Raw genomic sequence first — 20,926 nt, 5'->3', positions numbered from 1 at the left:
TTTTACGTCATCACAGATTCACAAGGATAATCGGAGTGGGTTATTCCTTTAGCTGTGAAATCCTTGCAACTGACAGTGATTTACCACAACACTACAAAATATATAGTTCGGATCCTGGTTTTTTTTTTTTTTTTTAATATTCCGTATGTTGATTACTTTGAGATACTTTGTTTTTAATATAAAAACTAGAATCAATTAAAACACGTAGGTACACTCAGCAAGGAAAGTTAAGATACAGTTTTTTTAAATCTTCGGACATATATTGGTTCCAATAAGTTGTCCACACCTGGCAACTCTTGAAAGGGGGCGGAGCTTCAAAATCATAGCGTTTGTTGCTTTCTAGATTGCCATCAACTTTACACCATAAAGATTCTGTTGAGGTCCTATAATCATTTATACTTGAATGTAGAAACAGGCTCTATATTATTCGTTAGTGTTGGTTTGGTAACGTCAGTTCAGGGTAGAATATCGATCATCCTTTTTTAAAACCTACTGTGAAACCTTATTTATAAGTAATGTTTGACACTAAACTGACGTAAAATTCATACGTAATTAAAGACGGATCTTAAACAATGAGAGAAAGGGCTTTAAAATTTGGGCAGTACTTGTGGAAATCGTGAGGAACAATACAGTAAAGAATTAAATATTATGACGATAGAGAGGGAGAGCGCGCAAGCATAGGCCTATCGATAGAGATACATAATTCATTATATTTACTTTGAGAGAGTGAGTGATAATATTTTTTCAAATGTGTTTTAAAAGTCGAGAGAGAGAGAGAGAGAGAGAGAGAGAGAGAGAGGAGCAAAATCTGCTCATGTGAAAGCTTAGGCCTATTTATAACTACTTAATTTCATTATATTCTCTTTGATGAGTGGTAATATATATATTTTTAAAGTATGTTTTAGAAGTGGAGAGAGAGAGAGAGAGAGAGAGAGAGAGAGAGAGAGAGAGAGAGAGAGAGAGAGAGAGAGAGAGAGAGAGGAATAGACCAAGGTGACGGACTTTGTAACGAGGAAAGGAAGAAGAAAATATAATGAATTAAGTATCTCTATCGATAGGCCTATGCTTGCGCGATTATGATATGACTGCCAAGATCCGTGCTGCACTATGCTACATAAAATTTGAAGGATCATAATACTCAAGTTAATTCTCTAAGAAATTCATACCCTAATCTTGATTACATTCGACAGTTGCCGTAGCATTCAAAGATTGTAAAAAGACGTGGAAAATTTTAGACACGGTGCGGTCATTCTTGCTCTCTTGATATAGTCTTTACTTTTGAAATCGGGTTTCATCCACAAATCATTCACGAAAAAAGCTGTGTTAAGTAAAAATATTTATTACCACAAATAACTCAATATGTATTGCACAGGCAATTAAAGTTTTATATTGTGGGAGATCTTTCAGCCTCGCGGCAAAGAAATGCAGTCGTGTAGGGCTGTAGGCTACTACGAACTGCTTTGTAATGGGAGCATATAGCCAGAAAATCTTTGAGCTGACATGCTACTTTAACCTTGATTAGATTTATGTAAAGTCAGTAGCTTTGTAAACAGCAACTAGCATTCGATCCAGTCAACGTCAAAGTAATCAAAGTGTGAAATCCGTAACGTTTAGCCAATATCCAGTGACTTGCGCTTTCCCGCTCGAAGTTCTAGGGCTCCTCCTCACATCATAAAAAACGCTCTTGCGGATGCAACTAGATTTGTTCAACCTACCTTAGCCGTCCCAACATTGAGTGCCATTGATGTCAGCTAACTTTAATCGCTTTGGAATACAAACATAACTTTGTAGAAACTAAAATAATTGCATTCACCACTTACGATGATGCAATATATCCCTGTTCATGAAGCAAAACGAGTAAATATTGTCGTCATGATACATAGTACTAAAATCAGAAATTCACATTTTATCTACCTGATCTCTATGAACGAATCCATCTGAGAAATTCCAATTACTTCGGACATATATCGTGTTTTTAAGTATCTGAACGGTTTTGTTTTGCAGTTTTAACTTATATGATATAATTTGCAGTATATTTTCATATTCTAGAGTAAATTTAGCGATATTATGTCTTTAAAATAAAAACAAATGGGAAATTGGATGAACGAAAGCTAATGAAAACTGTATCTTCAGTTTTCTTGTCGAGTGTACATAACCAAACTACATACAAATTCCTTGATTTATGCAGGTTTTAAAAGTACCTTGTTCGAATTATTATGAAATATTTCATTATGTTTGGATATAAACAGGCATACCAATCGAGTTATCAGAGCAGCAATTGTTTAAAGAGCTTTCTGCTAAAATAATGTTGTTTTACGCAAATAAAACACGATACGGTAAAGTTTGGCATATCTAATATTACCATTTTATCATCTGTTTAAAGGTCTTTCTGTTAAAAGAAATATTGGAATTACTTCCATGTTGTTTATTCTTGTTCTAGACAACGTTAAATGTCTTATAATATGGAGATTCCCAACAAAATATTAGTTCAATGAAGAGATCCAGAATTATTTGTCCCTTTTCGTGCAAAGCAAATAAAACTCTCAATATTAATTCCATTTCACTGTTATTGATTGACTGACTAGTTACTATTATTAATCATCTCATAAATTTCAGGCAAACTGACGATTATAGTAGTAAACGATGAAATTCGTCTTTCATGTCAACTCATAAAGCTCATCCTTACCCTGGTTATTGATTGATTGATTATGAAGATTTAGGTCTTGAGGACGAGGCGCCGGAACCCATCAGGATTATTCAGCGCCCTAATGAAAAATGAAATATATAGATTGGCTATTTGTATTAATTATGAATAAGTGAATGATAACAGTGTCCGAATATGAACGTTAAAAATGGAGACTGGTGATAGATAAAACCGACTAAAAAATAAATCATTATCAAAATTTTACATTTGAAGTTATGTACATTATAAAATAAAAATGACTAAAATCTTTACTATTTATACTGAATTCATATCTCATTAAAAATACGATTCTTTCTGATAACCCTTTAAGATTATCTACCTCCACACTGCATTTAAAATTTATAAAATAGTCTTCCCAGCTATTAAGTACTTTACACTATGGCGATTAAATCAAGGACTGTGCACCAGCAAGTGCTCAACGGATAACTGACCATCACAGTTGACATAAACTGGGGCACTGGCTCCCTCTATAACTATGAGTGAAGCGGGTATGGCCAATCCTAAGGCGTGTTAGGATGATCTCGAATCTTCTGATGCGATTAAAACCTGAACTCCAAAAAATCAATACTTTTTCTAATATTTGTGTACTTCCTATTTGTGGATGAAAAAGGGGAAGTCCATCTCTCCTGCCAGTCTTACGGATGTAGCTATCGGATGCATATCCAAATGTGGTATATCTTATTAGTTAAGAAATCACATCTCGCAGCAGCTTTGCTTCACTATCAGCTAGTTCGTTCCCTTCTATACGGTGTGCCCAGGAACCCAACAAAACTTAATTGTTTTGTGGCGAACATAAAGATAAAAAAGCCATTCCTGGGCTTTTTGAACTAAGGGATGGTTAGGGCTGATGTTCTTTAGGACTTCTAAAACACTCCTTCAGTCACTATATATTACGGTGGATTTAAATTTCTTATCAGATGCAAGATTTACAGCATCATCTATGGCTGGTTTGTCTTCAGCAGTTGAATATGGATGAGGAGTTTGGTAACTTGTTTTTCTTCTTTATATATGGATCTATCCCCCCTCACACACACCATTGCACAGCCCACTCCATCTACTGATTTTGATCCATCAGTATAAATTTTCCTACCATTTATATGACTTTCATCACGCTCCAAAAACTTGTTTCTGACTTCTACTTCCGGACGAACTTTCTTCTCTATCTCTAGTGCATACAACTATTACCGAAATAAACCAAGGAGGGATGGCAGGCTGTTTAAACTGTAGGATCTGCATTTTTATATTTTCATCCTCCGGACCACCCAGCTGTTTGACTTGAATCACACTGTTTCTAGATCTCACAAGAAGAATTCTCTCATAGTGCTTTTCAGCGACGTAGTCCTTTGGCCCAGTGCTAGCTGATGGGTCTACATAGATACTTTCAATGGGTGAAGTTCTAAAAGCTCCAGGGCAGATCCTTAGTCCAATATTATGCACACTGTCCAATTCCTTAAGATTAGTCTTTGAAGCAGATGAATAGTATACTTGACAACCGTAGTCTAACTTAGATAAACACCTGCATTGTAAAGCCTTAATAACGATTTCTTATCAGCACCCCAATTAAAATTACACACTACTTTCAAAGTATTTAGTGATCTCTTCACTTTCACTTTTAACTGGTCGATATGATTATTCCAAGTGAGCTTTTCATCAAAGACCATTCCTGAAATTTTTTTTCCGTGGAATAAGGTAAAATAGTTTCATTTAAGGTAAGAGTTGGAATGGTTTTCTTAGGCTCCTGCAGAACCGAACAGAGACAGTTTTTGGTTCGGAAAATCGAAATCCTTGCTCATTGATGGTTCTTTGCATGAACCTGCTAGTAGAAACTGCATCATATCCTGTGTAGTACAGAGCCAAATCATCTACAAATAAAAAACCTTTTACTGGTGATGGTGCATTTTCTAATACATCATTAATGGCAGTAGCAAAGAGGGTGACACTAAGGACACTGCCATAATCACATTATGGGCAAACCGGATAGAATGCGAGTCCTATACCCAGAACCAGAGAGCCCTGGAATCCGTGGTTCAGTCTGCAGAATAGTTCCGCCTGATAACTCTCAGGTCCGAACATTATCGGGCAGTTGATGGTCCCATCACAGTTGCCAATACTTAGCTTCGGATATAAACTGAAACTGAATCAATAGAGTATCTCTTCATTTCATGATGTAAGTCATTAAATTTTTATTTTATTTTTTATTAATATCATCACCCTGTTGTCTTTTCTTTGGTTTTGCTTCTGGTTGTCTTAAATAAAAATAAGAGAACGATAGGTCAATATCACAAAATTTTCTGCTTAACCATACCCATATATATATATATATATATATATATATATATATATATATATATATATATATATATATATATATATATATTATATATATATAATATATATATATATATATATATATATATATATATAATATATATATATATATAGTATATATATATATAGTGTGTGTAGAGATGTCAGTAATTTATCAAGTTGGAAATATTTTTTCATCGTTACATAAAACAAGCATTGTTAGTAGCCTATACAGTATAACCATACTATTTCATCAAGCAAATTTTTCTGGATGTTCCTAATTAACAATGAAATGAAATTATTACTACTACCTTTTTTTCTTTCTTTTTTTTTTTTGCTGTCTCACAATGTAATGTTTCTTTATAATTCTGTAAAATTTTCAGAAAAAATTAAACAATACTACTTTACAGTTTAGAAGCAGGGCCGGATTACTCATTAGACTACACAATAGGCCGAGAGCCCAAGGGCAGTGATAACTTTTATTAACTGTATTTTCTTCCCGGCATATTTATTACTCCCTCCTTTCAATGCCTTTTCATCATACTTTTATAGTTTTGTTTAGGAACTGTTGAAGTCAAAACAGAAGTAAAAAGCAGAAGAGATCTATTTTTCACACAATATTCAAGTACAGGCTTGCTTGAAACTTAGCGCTACTGTCTTCCCTACCTACACATGGGATGGACAAACAGGTTTACAGGAAGAGGGTAGATGTCTCCCATTCCCCTACCTGGGGCAGACAAACCAGTTTGCAGGGAGCAGGTAGTTGTGTCATGTCTTCCCCTACTGTCACCCAGGGGAGGACAAACAGGATTCATTCAGATATTGTTATTATAGATTATCATTCTGTCCTGTGGAGAATATGTTTGTTTTACTAAAGGCAACTGCACAGCATGAACGACATTTTATGTGTTGGATGTTTATGAGATGATAACCAATTTTTGTCAATTAAAATTTTTGTCATTGGCGTCTATGCTTGGAAGCACTTGCTGAAAGCCAAAAAAAATAAATAAATAAAATGAATAATGCTGCTGTCGACGTTGATATATTCAATTAAAAAGGTTTCCATTCTTACAACTTGTTTCATTATCATATCCACTGGGATTTCAGGTATGAAAGGCATGGTATGCTTAACGACTTTTTATTTGAATTCAGTCTATCCAAACATACACTTGACTTTTGTGATAATATTCTGTCTGCCTTGTCAGTATCATGGCCCAGACAAAGAAAGTGACAGATAGACTTTTTACACACACACACACATATATATATATATACGTATATATATATATATATATATATATATATATATATATGTATATATATATATTACCATATATATATATATATATGACTGGTAACAAAAATGTTCTGTAACAACAGAATTCCATCTAATAAAAGGAGCCATAAAAACTTTTCTCTCTACATTTTGGTGTTTTTATGGGCTCCTTTTATTAGATATATATATATATATATATATATTATATATATATATATATATATATATATATATATCATACATATTATATATTATATATATATTATATTATATATAACATATATATATATATATATATATCTATATATATATATATATATATATATATCATATTATATTGCTACTTTCAAAATGCATATATCCCCTCTTTGAAATGTCATGTAAGATTGTGTAACATTTTTTCAGATTCCTAGATAGCTTAGAATAGGATGTTTTAAATGTGTGTTCAGATTTCGCATTACGTGTTATAAAAGAATATATATTAACGTAGAATGTAAAAAGAGAGATCTTCTTTGTATGTTCGAAACTACGAATGTTTAACTTTTATGTCGACACTTTAAGATTAGAGGGTCTGCGAGATCCGTTTGCGTTCCTAAATCTGTCAACGCCTGTGATAGCGAGAGAATTGAGTCTTGCATTGTTATCAAAACATGTCAATCTTAATTGTCGCTCAGCCTCCGTTTCGATCGAGTAGAGTACGTCTTTTTTTTAACAGACTCGTCTTGTACGTGTATGTCTTTGTCAAGTCCCACGTGGGAATTACACATTTCTTTATGAAGATTGCGTCAGATTTCAAAGCTACTGGAAGCTTTTGTACCAAGAACGTTTTGTATCATCTACCCTGTCCAGTTTTCGCAAGGGAAGAAGATTTCATTAGTTCATAGAACCTCGAGGCGGTTAGATCGCTCTCTCTCTCTCTCTCCCCCTCGACATCATTGAGATTATATTAACGTAACGTAAACTGGTCACTCGTAACTTAGAATTTCATATTTGATATTTCTTAGAGTTTATTTAGTGTTATTTAATTTCTTTTGTGGAATCTGAACAAACATCATTTTGTAACGGTGCCTGGTTTTTGTGAAATTGTGAATCAAGCCTGCAGCAAAGCAAAGAAAGAAGTTGGTATACCAAAAAGGTAAAGTGTGTTATATTTTTATTAGTTGCAACTAATAACGGATAGGAACTGTGGTTAACTAATAACTAATAACGGTTAGGTAATAACTAATAATTGATAGGTAGTGTGGTTAACTAATAACTGTTAGGAAAAGTGGTTAACTAATAACAGGTGGTTATGAAGGTTTGGTAAAAACTATTGGTTACAGTGTTTTGAGTGAAAAAGATTTACCCTTTTACACATTGTGTATTTTTGTGTTTGTGATTGTTCCATTGTTTGTGCAGTTGTTCATTTTCTTATTGAATTGTGGTCTTTTTTATTTTATATTTTCATTTGCATTCACAATTTAATTGACTTAGTTATTTTCATTGCTTAACCATTGCACATTTAATTAAATTTAACATTTGTTTGTGAATTATTTGCATTTACTTAGAATTCTTTTTCAGTTTTATTATTGTTTAGCACTTGTGAATTAATTTCAAATTTTCAATTATTGCCTAACACTTTTGAATTTCAATTGAATTAATTTTCTTGAATTTTGTGATAAATTAATTTTTGATTTAATTTTACTTAGTAATTTGATTCAAGAATTAATTAAACTTACTTTGCTTTCAAGTAACAGTAATTTTCCCTGATATTGTGAATTTCACTTATAAATTTTGAATTTAATAATTTTTGTATTTAAAATTTTTTTTTTTTGAGTGTTTTTTATTTTTATACCAGCATATTTGCATTTGATTATGATTATGATAGGTAGAAACATAGAGTGGTAATTGATTTGCTTTCCTTCAATTTACTTGAAGTGACTTAGAACCAGGGAAGTAGGTACTTAGACTTCTGAAATCAGGGAAATACTTTGACTTTTAAAGTTGTTGATGGAGTGATCCCCTTTGATTAATTTAATTACTTCCAAGATTACCTCAACACCTGTTTGATGAACTTAGTCTGATTTTCTGCAATACTGGTAAGTGTTAAGGGATCACTGTTGCCTTTAGAGTATTCAGTCGTTTAAACGTGTTACGATGGTTCAGGTGTCTGGTTTTTGGTGAGATAATAATTGATAAATGGTAACCAGATACTTGGCACTTCGTAACAATATATAATATATATATATATATATATATATATATATATATATATATATATATATATATATATATATATATACATATAATATTATGCGATATATATATATGATATATATATATATATATAATATATATATATATATATTATAGTATATATAATATATAGATATATATATATATATATATATATATATTATACTATATAATATATGCTATATATATATATATATATATATATATATATATATATATATATATATATATATATATAATATATATATATATATATATATATATATATATTTCAATAGTCTCCACATTGAGAAGTTAATTGAATTTCTACTGAGTGCTGTTGTTTAAGACCCTTACTTTATTATGAACCTGCTTATGAGCAAATCATAACTGAGTCCATATACAAGCCTATAATTGCTGGAGGTGTAATATTTACAAACACCTTAAGCTTATACGCAACATATTTGATCTTCCTATAAGAGCTTCTGATTAACATTTATTTCTTTTAAAACAATGGAAAGTGATCTTTCCGGCCTAATGTGTGGTCCATACTCTTCTCAGATATACGAAAATTTCAAGCATGTTGAAATAGCCTTTGAGTGACCTCTCAATAAAACTGGTTCTGCTCGTATAAGGGTTGAGAATGCATTTTTTCAGTTCAAGTTTATTCAACATACTGTAATAGGCAGATTACTTCTCAATTGTTAAACTATTGTATTAGAGACAAAACATGGTTAGCATAAATTGTTGACATGGTTATTTAGAGAAAGAAGAGGCTCTTCATCTTTAAAAAAAGGAACAGATCTGACCAGACATGGCTGTTTATGCTTCAGCTTAAAATTAAATGCTTCAAGGTACAATTCAATAACATAAATATGGGTTACTCTCAAATCTACATTTTTGGCAGAATCCACTATGCCTCTTCTGCTTAAACTAGAACATTGTAGTTGCTGTAGACTTAACAATGAGAAGATTACAGTCAAATTTCCTGAATTAAAAAATTATAGATTACCAGTAACTTTACAGAAAAGCTAGAGACAATGTTAATCAGGACAATGTGCTACAAGTAGGTGACTGAGGATGTTGAGGATCTTGGGTACTAGACCATGTCCAACACTAGCACCAAATACTGTTCAATACATACAGAAGATACTCTAATTTACAGTCCTTCATAAATTGACTGTGTTGGGCAGTAGTATATAGTTTGGGTACTGTGACAAAAGGTTTTGAGTAAGAAAATTTCTCAAAAATAAACAGTAAAAATCTTGATAAATAAAAAACCAGACAAAACTGAAGCAAGCAAGACCCTCAGGGTGTTTATCCTTTTCACATTTAAATCTAGTTTTTAGCCTCAGTAACCCATACCTTAGTCAATACATTTCAACAACACCGGGGCCTGAAAACTTCAAACTGTAGCAAAACAGTGACTGGTGCAATACTGAAACTCATTTACAATTTCTACTGCAACCCTGTTTACTATTATCTGAATTAATTTCTACATATCACCTTTGGCATTCTTTATTAAAAGCAGTATTAAACAAAGACTATCATTAGTCTGAAAAATTTTACTTACCAAATTACAGTACTATAATGTACATGTGTATAGTACATACAATAATCAGCTGCCCTTGTTCCATGAAAAACACTTATAACAAAATTACCCGATGAAGTGAGTGAGAGTGTGTGTGTGTGTGTGTGTGTGTGAGAGAGAGAGAGAGAGAGAGAGAGAGAGAGAGAGAGAGAGAGAGAGAGAGAGAGAGAGAGAGAGAGATTACTAGTACATGTGTTATACATTTCTAGACTGCCACAGGGTCACCCCAAAGATTTGCTCTTTAATGCAAAGTGAAAAATAGTAGGACTAAGTTTAAGAAGCTGTCCAGGCAAGTCAGTTAAACTGGAAGAAAAGGATGAATAAAGGATGAAAAAGGCTTTTAGTACTGCAGCTGTAGACAAGGAGACACTAAAAAGAACCTATAGTATTGCCTACGGCAAGCAACACAAGGAACATAGTAGACAATAACCATTCAAAGAAGAGAGAGAGGATGAGAGAGAAAGTTGAGATTTGTCTTATGTATTTAATGATAAATAAGTACACAGTGATGATGAAAAGTTATCTGATCACATGAATAACTTGGTTTGTAAATATTAATGAAATGAGCATGAATTTCAAAACTTACCAGCGCATCAAAAATGAAGTACAAGAAAACTGTTAATAACAGCAAAAATTTTTTCCATATCATACAAGGCAAACATGGAGAACTTTTCTTTGCTACAAAACCACCAGCTTAAGGAAAGGAACTGGATGTGATTTACAAAAATTAAAGGAATAGTTAAGTATAACAATATGAATACTAGGAACGTTGAGTTAATGTTTTTAGTCTTTGAGAATTCAGACCCCACAGAAAAAAAAACTCCTATGGAAATATATGTATGATCACAACTGCAATTCTCAGAAACAAAAGATGAATCCTATCACCGCATTCAGTCTAAAGAGTATGAATATTTAGGTAGGAATAATTTTCACAACTGTATGAGTCTGACTTCCTACCATACGCATGTCTAACTGAATCATTATCATTTAGTTTATTTTGTTTCTTAAAGTCTGTTAAATGTATACACTGAACTTTAAAAAATGACAGTATATACCAATCATAAATATGGAATTTGGAGGGGAGGGATAATAATTTTTTTTTTATACCTCAGCGAAGGTCACCCCTGCAGTTTGTAAACAAAATGCTAGATTTACACTGATAAGTTGTCAATAAGTAAATACTGATAATAAATAAAATCAATATAACATAGAACATCATATAATCAAATTATCCACCAAAACCAAATTTCATAAAGTTTTATTCCTATGAATGTTGATAAATCTATGGCCCTGCTATCTGGATCAAAGCAAAAAATCTTTAACATCAGTGGAATTACACCACATACATGCAGTAATTTGAAAAGCAAAGAATTGGTGCACTTTAAAATTTTATTTTATTTCCTTCCCTCATGAACAAAGAGCTCTTTATTCACCTGCTTTATACTTAGTTATTATACATACATACATCTGCACATTTAGATCTTAACTACACACAGTATTTAGGGCATTTGTGTAGTTACACCAAAATAAACAAATTTAGTATTAATTTTAAACCAACAAATTACACAATAGCATTCCAGCTTTGACATATATTTTTAGAGTTACCAAGCAAATTCAATAAAAAAAAAAAAAACGACCTGAAATATCTTCCAACCAATAGTTACTTACTGTAAGTAAAAACCCAAGTACGTACATGTATTGTGAATAGTCCTACTATTTATATCTATCTTTTCATATCCGACAGAATCTTATGATAAAAGAGTGTTATTGTATTTTTTATGAAAGGGTGGTATGTAGCAGCAGGAAATTAGTGGGGTAACATGGTACTATGTACAGTACATACCTACTTCTCATATTCATTTTATGACATATGCATGTCTCAAGCATCTTGTGCAATCACCATTTCCTTGTGCATACATCAAGACTACATTATGCTGATTAATCGGTCAAGTTATTTCCCTACTCCAACTGTAATTTTTGTAACTGATGCATATATGCTTACTTTTTTGCCCTTTGGGTATATGTATCGCCTATAATTATTTGTCACTTTGTGCCAAGTACGCACACTTCAATGATTTTTTATAGTAGGTTGACAGCAAAATACAATCCAAACTTGCCAGTTAAGCTAAGCATAACAACTTTATCTAAATCTTCCCATTCATGACAAACTCCAAACTATTGATCAAGTTTGTTACAATGAAATATTCCTGTGTACTGTACCCTGTAAATTATAAACAACATCAGTAATAAATACCTGTGGAACAAATTCACTTGATAATAAAAGCAAACTGGGCATAATGATTTAAACTAAAGATTCCTCCTTATCACACCACAGCTTGTGTTTAGGATCATTAACAAATCGCTTAATAGTATTACAGGTGAGACAAGTGACAACTAAGTGTTTCTGGCGATTTGAACGGTGGCGTACTCTAGCATTCACTCCATAAATAAGGGCTGTTCCACAACCCTTACACAACATGCGTTTCAGTGATGGAGTAAGCCTTATTAGGCAACGTCGTCCAACTGAACTTGCCAAAGACCCAGTCTGAGAAGCTAAGGTTTGATCAAAATTCATAGAACCCAATTCCTTATCAAATTCACCCATGTTAACTAAGGCACGTGATGTCTGGACTAGATAGTTAATTCGCTCATAATTTTCACCAACATGACCACCACCTTTCTTTTTTTTAGGTAACTGCTCTGTTTCACTTTTTCTTGAATTTTATTCCCAAAGTCTTTGCCTGTGACAGCTTCTTTACCTTTATTGCCTGACTGGTCCTTACAATTAACCTGGTTACATGAAAAACCTTCTTGTTGTTCCTTTTCTTGTATATTATTATCATTTTTTACAAGAGATTCACCATTTCCTATTTCAAAATGCTTTTTTGTCTCTAAATGCTGAGAATATAATGCTGGTCTGTCATCTAATAATGTTTCACAATTTGAGGAAAGAGTATTTGTCTTTGATAAAATTTTTTCACCTACTAAACATGTCACATTCACTGGACTCAACATATCACACTCCAATTTTTGTTTTTTTGTTTCTAGTGTTAGTTCTGGTTGCATTTCATAATATACTTGATCTTCTTGTTTAATAGATTTGGATGATTCTGCTTTTGGTGATATATGAACTTCTTGTCCTTTTTGAAGAATATCTGATGAGGTATCCATCTCTAATGTTTTGCATGCTACTTGCCCCTCTTTTTGAAAAGTGTCACATGCCTCTATCTTTGATAGTTGTTGTATTCCTTTGTTCTCTTTATGAATTGTTTCTGATGCTGCCTCCATCCGTGGTGATTCATGCATTACTTGGCATTCTTTTTTAAGAGTTTCTGATGATTCCTCTACCTTTGCTAGTTCACATATAACTCCGATTTCTTGCTGATGAGTCCCTGATGACACATCCCTTTGTAGAGGGTTATCCAATAATTGGCCTTCTTTTTGATGAATTTCTGGTGATGCTTCCATCTTTGATGCTTCATGGATTACTTGACCCTTTGGAGGCATTTCTGGTGAGCCATCCATCTGAAATGTGACATAAGATACCTCACCTTTTTTTGTAGTATTACTGATGTTGCCTTTACATGACTATCCTAAAACACTTTTCTTCTTTCAAGACATTTCGATGTTCGTGCTCCTCATAAAGTAAAAGGTTGTTCTTATATAACTTGGCCCAGATTTGGTGGTTCAATATTTGTTGTCAGTGTTTACTGATAAGAATTTATAAAAAGTTTCCCATTTTTAACTGAATAATTCCTACACTGCACACTTGCCTGGAAAATAATAAAACAATCATTATTTTTATCAACTTAACGTACTGTACTTCAAAACATTAAAAGATGCATGGACAGCTGATAAGAAATATTATCACTTCCTATAGGTAATGTGCCTTGCTGTAACAGTTATTTGCTAGTCAAACAATTTCTGTCTAACCAAGAAGTAGAATTATCCAGTAATAACTTTGATGTGTTGAATGAAATGGCAAAAATGAAGTGCTGTCCAAATATACAGTAATGAAAATTTCTAGCAAATCTTAAGAGTACTGTAACAACACAAATACAGATTATCATCATCATCATCACTTTCATTATTGGTACAGTATTGTAACCTATTACAGAAATGGCTACAAATCATTTGCATTTAAACTCACATAAATAGTACACCTTATGATTTAATACAGGAAATTGTTGTCTTTACTTGGCAAATAAAAACAAAAGTACTGTAGCTTTTCCATTAGCATAGTATACATATTCAGTAAACTATCTGCACTTTGTGTCTACCAATATACAGTAAATGAACTATAAAATGATATTGTTATAATACAATAAAGTTTCCTACATACTTACCTGGCAGATATATACATAGCTAAGACTCGTCGTCCCCCGACAGAAAATTCAAATTTCGCGCCACTCGCTACACAGGTAGGTCAGGTGATCTACCGGCCTGCCCTGGGCGGCAGGACTAGGAACCATTCCCGTTTTCTACTCATATATTTTCTCTTTCCACCTGTCTCCTTGCGGGGAGGCTGGGTGGGCCCTAATTGTATATATGTATCTGCCAGGTAAGTATGTATGAAACTTTATTGTATTATAACAATATCATTTTCATACAATCAACTTACCTGTCAGATATATACATAGCTGATTGGCACCCTTCGGTGGAGGGTAAGAGACAGCTACTACTGGAATAGACAGGTAAACAACATCTGTTGTAGGTATAAATAAAACCTTGGTTCCTACCTGATAGGTGGTAAGACTTTTCGTGGTGTTTGCCCCGTAGTCTGCATCACCTCAAGAAACTTTAGCGAGATATGTGATCTATGGGCCAGAATTCTTGTGGAACTGCCGAAGGGGTCTTATCCACTTACTCGGCAGAGCCTGAAAGGACTTTGGGGTCAATGGGTGCTGATCCACTTCTATGACAACACACCTTATTAAGGAGCACACAACCAATCCCGACCACCTGATCCTAACCACCATGTTAGTATTAAAAATTGCTCCGAGTTATCCCCAAACTCTTCGCAACAACCGTAAAGCTCCAAACCAAATTGCCCCACAGCACACAATAATTTTCCAAAAAAATGATACTCATCTACTAAAAGATATCACAAGAGTTCCTTACTGAACGGAAGTGACAGGCCAGCCTGTGCGGTAGCTGCACTTGTTCAGCAGAAAGTCTAGAACATATCTATTAGGAACTTAAGTAGTAAAAAATTAAGGATTGTTGTTAGCTCTGTACCCAGGATGTGCCCGCAGACAAAAGGACCTAAGGAAAAACATTTTTCATAGGTCACACAGGCACGTCCTTCAAATAGTGAGAAGCAAACACAGAATTACATCTCCAATATGTCGCTTCCAAGATATTCTTCAGTGACATATTTTCTCTGAAAAGAAGAGAGACGTCGCCACTGCTCTCACTTCATGAGCTCTTACTCTCAGGAGTTTGAAAGAATCATCCGTGCAAGCCTTATGAGCGTCCGTAAATTACGTTCCTGACAAAAAAGGCTAAAGCATTCTTAGACATAGGTCTTGATGGATCCTTCACCGAGCACCAAAGACCTTGTCTAGAACCTCCCAACTGTTTCTTTTTCTGTAAGTAAAACTTTAACGCCCTTATGGGCAAAGAGACCTCTCCGTTCCCTGCCAACGAGACCCGATAAGCCTTTTACCTCGAAGTTTCTCGGCCAGGGATTTGAAGGATTTTCATTCTTCGCCAAGAATAATTCCTTGAAGGAACAGATGCTGAATCTATATTGAACCCGACTTTTGCACTAAGGGGGGGCTGTGCAGTTCACTAACTCTTTTCGCTGTCGCCATGACAAAAGAAATAAACATTTTCTTTTCGTTATATTCACGAAACGAGGCCAAATGTAAGGGTTCAAATCTCTTCTGAAGACAAGAACTTAAGCACTACGTCTAGATTCCAGTTAGGGGGAGAAGTAATCTTAGACTTCTTGGTCTCAAAAGACCTAATCAGATCATGTAGATCTTTATCGTTTCCCAAATCTAGGCCTCTATTCCTAAAGACGGCCGATAGCATACTCCTATAGCCCTTTATCGTGGCTACGGAGAGACGTGATTCTTCTCTCAAAAATAACAGAAAATCAGCTTATTTCTGTTACAGAGATACTGGAGGAGGACACTTCTTCGACTTACACCACCTTCTAAAAACTTCCCACTTGGATTGGTAAACCCGGATAGTGGAAGTTCTCCGGGCTCTAGCGATCGAGCTTGCTGCTTTGCTAGAAAAGCCTCTCGCTCTAACAAGTCTTTCGATAGTCGAAAGGCAGTCAGAGCGAGAGTGGGGAGGTTTTGATGAAACCTCTCGAAGTGTGGTTGTCTGAGAAGATCCTTCCTTTGTGGAAGGGATCTGGGGAAGTCTACTATCCACTCCAGCACCTCTGGGAACCACTCTTGAGCTGGCCTAAAGGGGGCTATCAGGGTCATTCTTGTCCCCTTTGAAGTCACAAACTTCCTGAGCACTTGCCCCAGAATCTTGAATGGGGGTGGGGAAATGCGTAAACGTCTACCTGAGACCAATCTAGCAGGAAGGCGTCTACTGCTAGAGCTCTGGGGTCTTCCACTACTGAACAGAAGACTTCCAGTCTCTTCGAGAGGAACGTGGCAAAGAGGTCGACATGAGGAGTCCCCCCAAAGAGACCAGAGATTCCGGCAAACGTCTGAGTGGAGGGTCCATTCGGTATGAAGGACCTGGTTCCTCCTGTTCAGCCTGTCCGCTTCTCACGTTCCTTACTCCCTGAACGAACCTCGTCAATAGAGAGACCGGTTCCTTTGCGATGTCCACAACACACAGGTCTCTTGCGAGTTCGTAAAGGGCATACGAGTGAGTACCTCCTTGCTTCCGAATGTATGCAAGGGCGGTTGTATTGTCCGCATTCACTTGTACTATTTTGTTGCTCACTAACGGTTCGAAGCTCTTTAGAGCTAGGTGAACAGCAAACAGCTCTTTGCAGTTTATGTGCCAGGACACTTGAAGAGCATTCCAAGTGCCCGACACCTCCTCTCTTTCCCAAGGTTGCTCCCCAACCTTTTTTCCGACGCGTCGGAAAACAATACAAGGTTTTGGGCTCTGTATTTCCGGGAAGTACCCTGTTTTCCCTCAGTGGGAGTAACCACCATTCTAAATGGCGTTTCATCAGAACTGGAATGGGAAAACTGTCCGAGAGAAGTCCTGTCTTCATGTTCCACGATCTTCTGAGGAGAACTGAAGAGGACGGAGATGAAGTCTTCCTAGAGGAAAGAACTGTTCGAGCGAGGAAAGGGTCCCTAAAAGGCTTCCAACCATTCCCTCGCCGAAGTACGTTTCCTTCCTTAGGAAGAGAGAGACTTTTTCTAAAACCTCTCGTTAGTCTCTCTTGAGAAGGAAATACTCGAAAACCCCGAGAATCCATCCGAATCCCCAGTAGACCAAGTTCTGGCTGGGGATCAGTTGGAACTTCTCAAGGTTTACGATAATCCTAAGGTCTTTATCAGGTTTAGTGTCACAGTCAGGTCCTCCAAACACTGTTTCTCTGACTTTGCTCTGATAAGCCAGTCGTCTAGGTACAGAGATATACTGATTCCTTTCAGATGAAGCCATCTCGCCACATTTTTTCATAAGGCTCGTGAAAAACCTGAGGCGCCGTAGACAGGCCGAAACACAAGGCTCTGAATTGGAAGATCCTTCCCCCCGTCATGAAACGGAGGTACTCTTCTTCGACGAAGGATTGGATCGGGACGTGAAAATAGGCGTCCTGGAGATCCAGAGACACCATCCAATCCCCTTGGCGAAGAGCCGCAAGGACTGAAGCAGAGGTTTCCATGGAGAACTTCTGTTTCTGAACAAACTTGTTCAGAGCGCTGACATCCAGAACTGGTCTCCAGCCCCCCGAGGCTTTCGCAACCAAGAAAAGACGATTGTAAACCCTGGGGAGCTTTGATCCAGCACTAGTTCTATAGCTCTCTTGTCCCACATCTGATCCCACCATTTGTTGAAGAGTATCTTTCAACACAGGGTCCTTGTAATTGGCGGACAATTCCCGCGGAGTTGACGTCAGGGGAGGATTGTCCAGGAAAGGAATGAGGTATCCCTTCTGAAGCACAGACATCGACCAAGCGTCTGTGTCTATGAGAGTCCAGGCTTCCGCAAATCCCCCCCCCGAGCCTGGCACCTACTGGTTGTTTGGAGGAGCGCCACTTCACTTTCTTTCCCCTTTTAAAGGGACGGAAACGAGGCTCTACCTCTCTTCTCGGTCGTTTTCCTTTTTAGCGGTAACTCTAGCGAGAGGGCCTCCTCGAAAGGGCCGAACAGGAGTAGACACACCTTTCTTTTCTCCCACCATCACTGGTCTCTTCTTCCTGGAAGATTGCAGGAGAAGATCCTGTGTTGCTTTCTTTCTCCGTCAGAGATCGGGAAATATCCCTCACCAACTGTGAAGGAAACAGAAAGTCAGACCTAGGGGCGAATAACAAGGCTGCTCTTTGCGAATGGGATACTGCTTTCGTCAAGAGAAAGCGCTGAAAAACAGATCGCTTCTTCGAAGAGACCTGCTCCAAATAAGGAGAAACTTCCCCTGAGCCGTCCTGTACCGCCTTGTCAATACAGGACAAAATTGCAAGTAGTACGTCCGGATCTAGCCCTTCAGGGGCATGAGCCTTCTTGGACATCACCCCAAGGGACCAATCTAGGAAGTTGAAGACTTCTAGAATGTGAAAAAGTCCCTTGAGGAGATGATCCAACTCTGAAAGACCCCAAGTAATCTTCGCAGTATGAAGGCTATGTCTCCTGGATGCATCTACCAGACTGGAAAAGTCAGCTTCAGCCGAAGCTGGAGAGTGAGACCCATATTCTCCCCAGTCTGGTACCAAATCCCGCTCTTGCCCGTAAGTCTAGCGGGAGGCATGCAAAAACAACTGTCCTTACTAGCTCTTTCTTGGTTAGCATCCAGCTATCCAGAGACTGAAGAGCTCTCTTCATAGAAATCGTCGGTCTCATCTTCAAGAAAGCCGACGACTTCAGCGTCTTAGAGCAAGAGAAAAGAGACGAGGCGAAGGAGGAGCGGCAGGGATCAAAGCATCTCCGTATTCCTGGAGGAGGAGAGCTGTCAAAAATGACAATTTGTCCAAAATTGCATTTTTCCTAACTATACACAAACCTGAGGTCCTTTTACAATAGAAGGTACTAGCGGCAGCTGGATAGGTCGTAAGCTTTCGAACAAGGGGTTGCGGTAGTTAACTGCTTGTCCGACAGGCGCGCGCCAAGCGAATGGGAGGTAAACAAATCACTTTTGCTTTTGGTCCAAGCAAAAACTGCAGAGTGAGGGGTGGCATGAGGTGGGGCTATGTGTAAAAGACCTCAGGTTTGTATAGTTAGGAAAAATGCAATTTTGGACAAATTGTCATTTGTTCCGACACGGCATACAAACCTTCGGTCCTTTTACAATAGGAAGACTCACTTCTTGGTGGGTGGAAGGAATCTGAGTCTTTTGTGAACAGACTGGTGTTCGCCCAACCTTGGAAGCCTCCCTGGTCGTAAGAGCGAGGGAGGGATCCAAGCCTCTGTCCGATTGATCGGGGTGTGCACCGCAGGATCAATGGTCAGACCTCTGGACCGAGTACTAAGAGAGAGGCAAGCGTATACTCTTCGTACCAGCAATGTAAGAACTTGTTCCTGTACAGGAGCAAATATAAAGTCATGGTTTTGACTCTTGTAGGCATCCCTTCACCCCCCCCCTTGTAGAAGGAAGTGGTGGATATTCTGCTCCCATCCCTAGTGAAAGGGATAGGATGGGGCTCTGTCATATAGCTCACCGGCATCTCGTCCTTATCCAGCAGGGTGATGACCGTATCCCTCTACCCACAGGTAGAGGGGTAGAAAAAGATAGAAAGAGAAGCCAGTCACTTTCTCTTTATTCACTATCTATTCATACAGTCACACCAGGACTCGATGCTGTTCAGCCTGCTAGGGTCTGGGTTAGCTAGACGACGTGTTGAGCAGCCACCACGGGTCACCTAAGGAAACCGATCCAAGGACCTATGGCAATATCCAAGAGGTATAAGGAAGGTGCCGGTGGTCTGGTTGTACCAGACCCCTGCCTTCCATACCTGCGCCACGGAGAAGTTCTTACGAAACGCCAACGAGGGGCCAATACTTCTGACTTCGTGAGTTCTCGGACGGGACGTACGGATGTCGTCACTACCATCAGCCTCATACGCCCTCCTGAAGACCTCACGCAGCCAGGACGAAAGAGTGTTCTTGATATTCTTTCTTGGTGACCCCCGTTGCTAACGAAGAGGCGTCGACACTCAGGCCCGCCCGAGGTGTCGAGTTCTCTTCAGATAGCGCCGTAGCGTCCTCCCAGGACAAAGCAGCATCTCATCCACATCATTATCTGCATGACGTTCCCGTACTCTCTTCGCCGATGCCAGGTCCAGCAAGAAGAGGGTCATGTGAGTTCCCTGGGTTGGCAAGACCTTTGGAAGCTGCTCCTAAGCAAGGAGATCTCGAACGAGTTCGAGATGTCCAATCCCGTCAGTTTCAGGACGAGCGTCCAGGCGGCTCTGTATCCTTTGACTGTGGGAACTTAGAGGAGCTTCCTCGGCGAAGAAAAACGAGGAAATCCGCTACCTGCTGAAGAGTGGCTCGAGAGGAGATAGACCCCGTCTACGACAGCAACCACCGAAGACGGCCGACTTCCCCTGTACACAGCTGCAGAGGACTGACGGACGTTTTCCAGCCATCTCTGTTGCTGCGCTACGAAAAAAAGCTTCTCGTTCGCAAGAGAAGGTGGATAACAGCCAGCCGTGAAGACGTAGGGACTGGACTGCTCGGTGGT

The 20,926-nt window shown here is 37.3% G+C and overlaps 1 protein-coding gene across 1 annotated transcript in view; it reads right to left on the bottom strand.

The window, feature by feature from the left end:
- Positions 1–12,723: 12,723 nt before the first annotated feature.
- LOC135221320 (uncharacterized) overlaps positions 12,724–20,926 on the bottom strand; it is a 29,918-nt gene continuing 21,715 nt past the window's right edge. Inside the window, exon 3 of the mRNA XM_064259125.1 lies at positions 12,724–13,865. Within this exon, the coding sequence (XP_064115195.1) occupies positions 12,724–13,617 (894 nt within the window). The 5' untranslated portion in view covers positions 13,618–13,865. The remainder of the gene's footprint in view (positions 13,866–20,926) is intronic.

This window comes from Macrobrachium nipponense, chromosome 2 (assembly GCF_015104395.2).
Source record: "Macrobrachium nipponense isolate FS-2020 chromosome 2, ASM1510439v2, whole genome shotgun sequence".
Classification (NCBI taxonomy): domain Eukaryota; kingdom Metazoa; phylum Arthropoda; class Malacostraca; order Decapoda; family Palaemonidae; genus Macrobrachium; species Macrobrachium nipponense.
The sequence above is the reverse complement of the archived record's forward strand: the minus strand, read 5'-3'. Positions and strand labels throughout refer to the sequence as shown.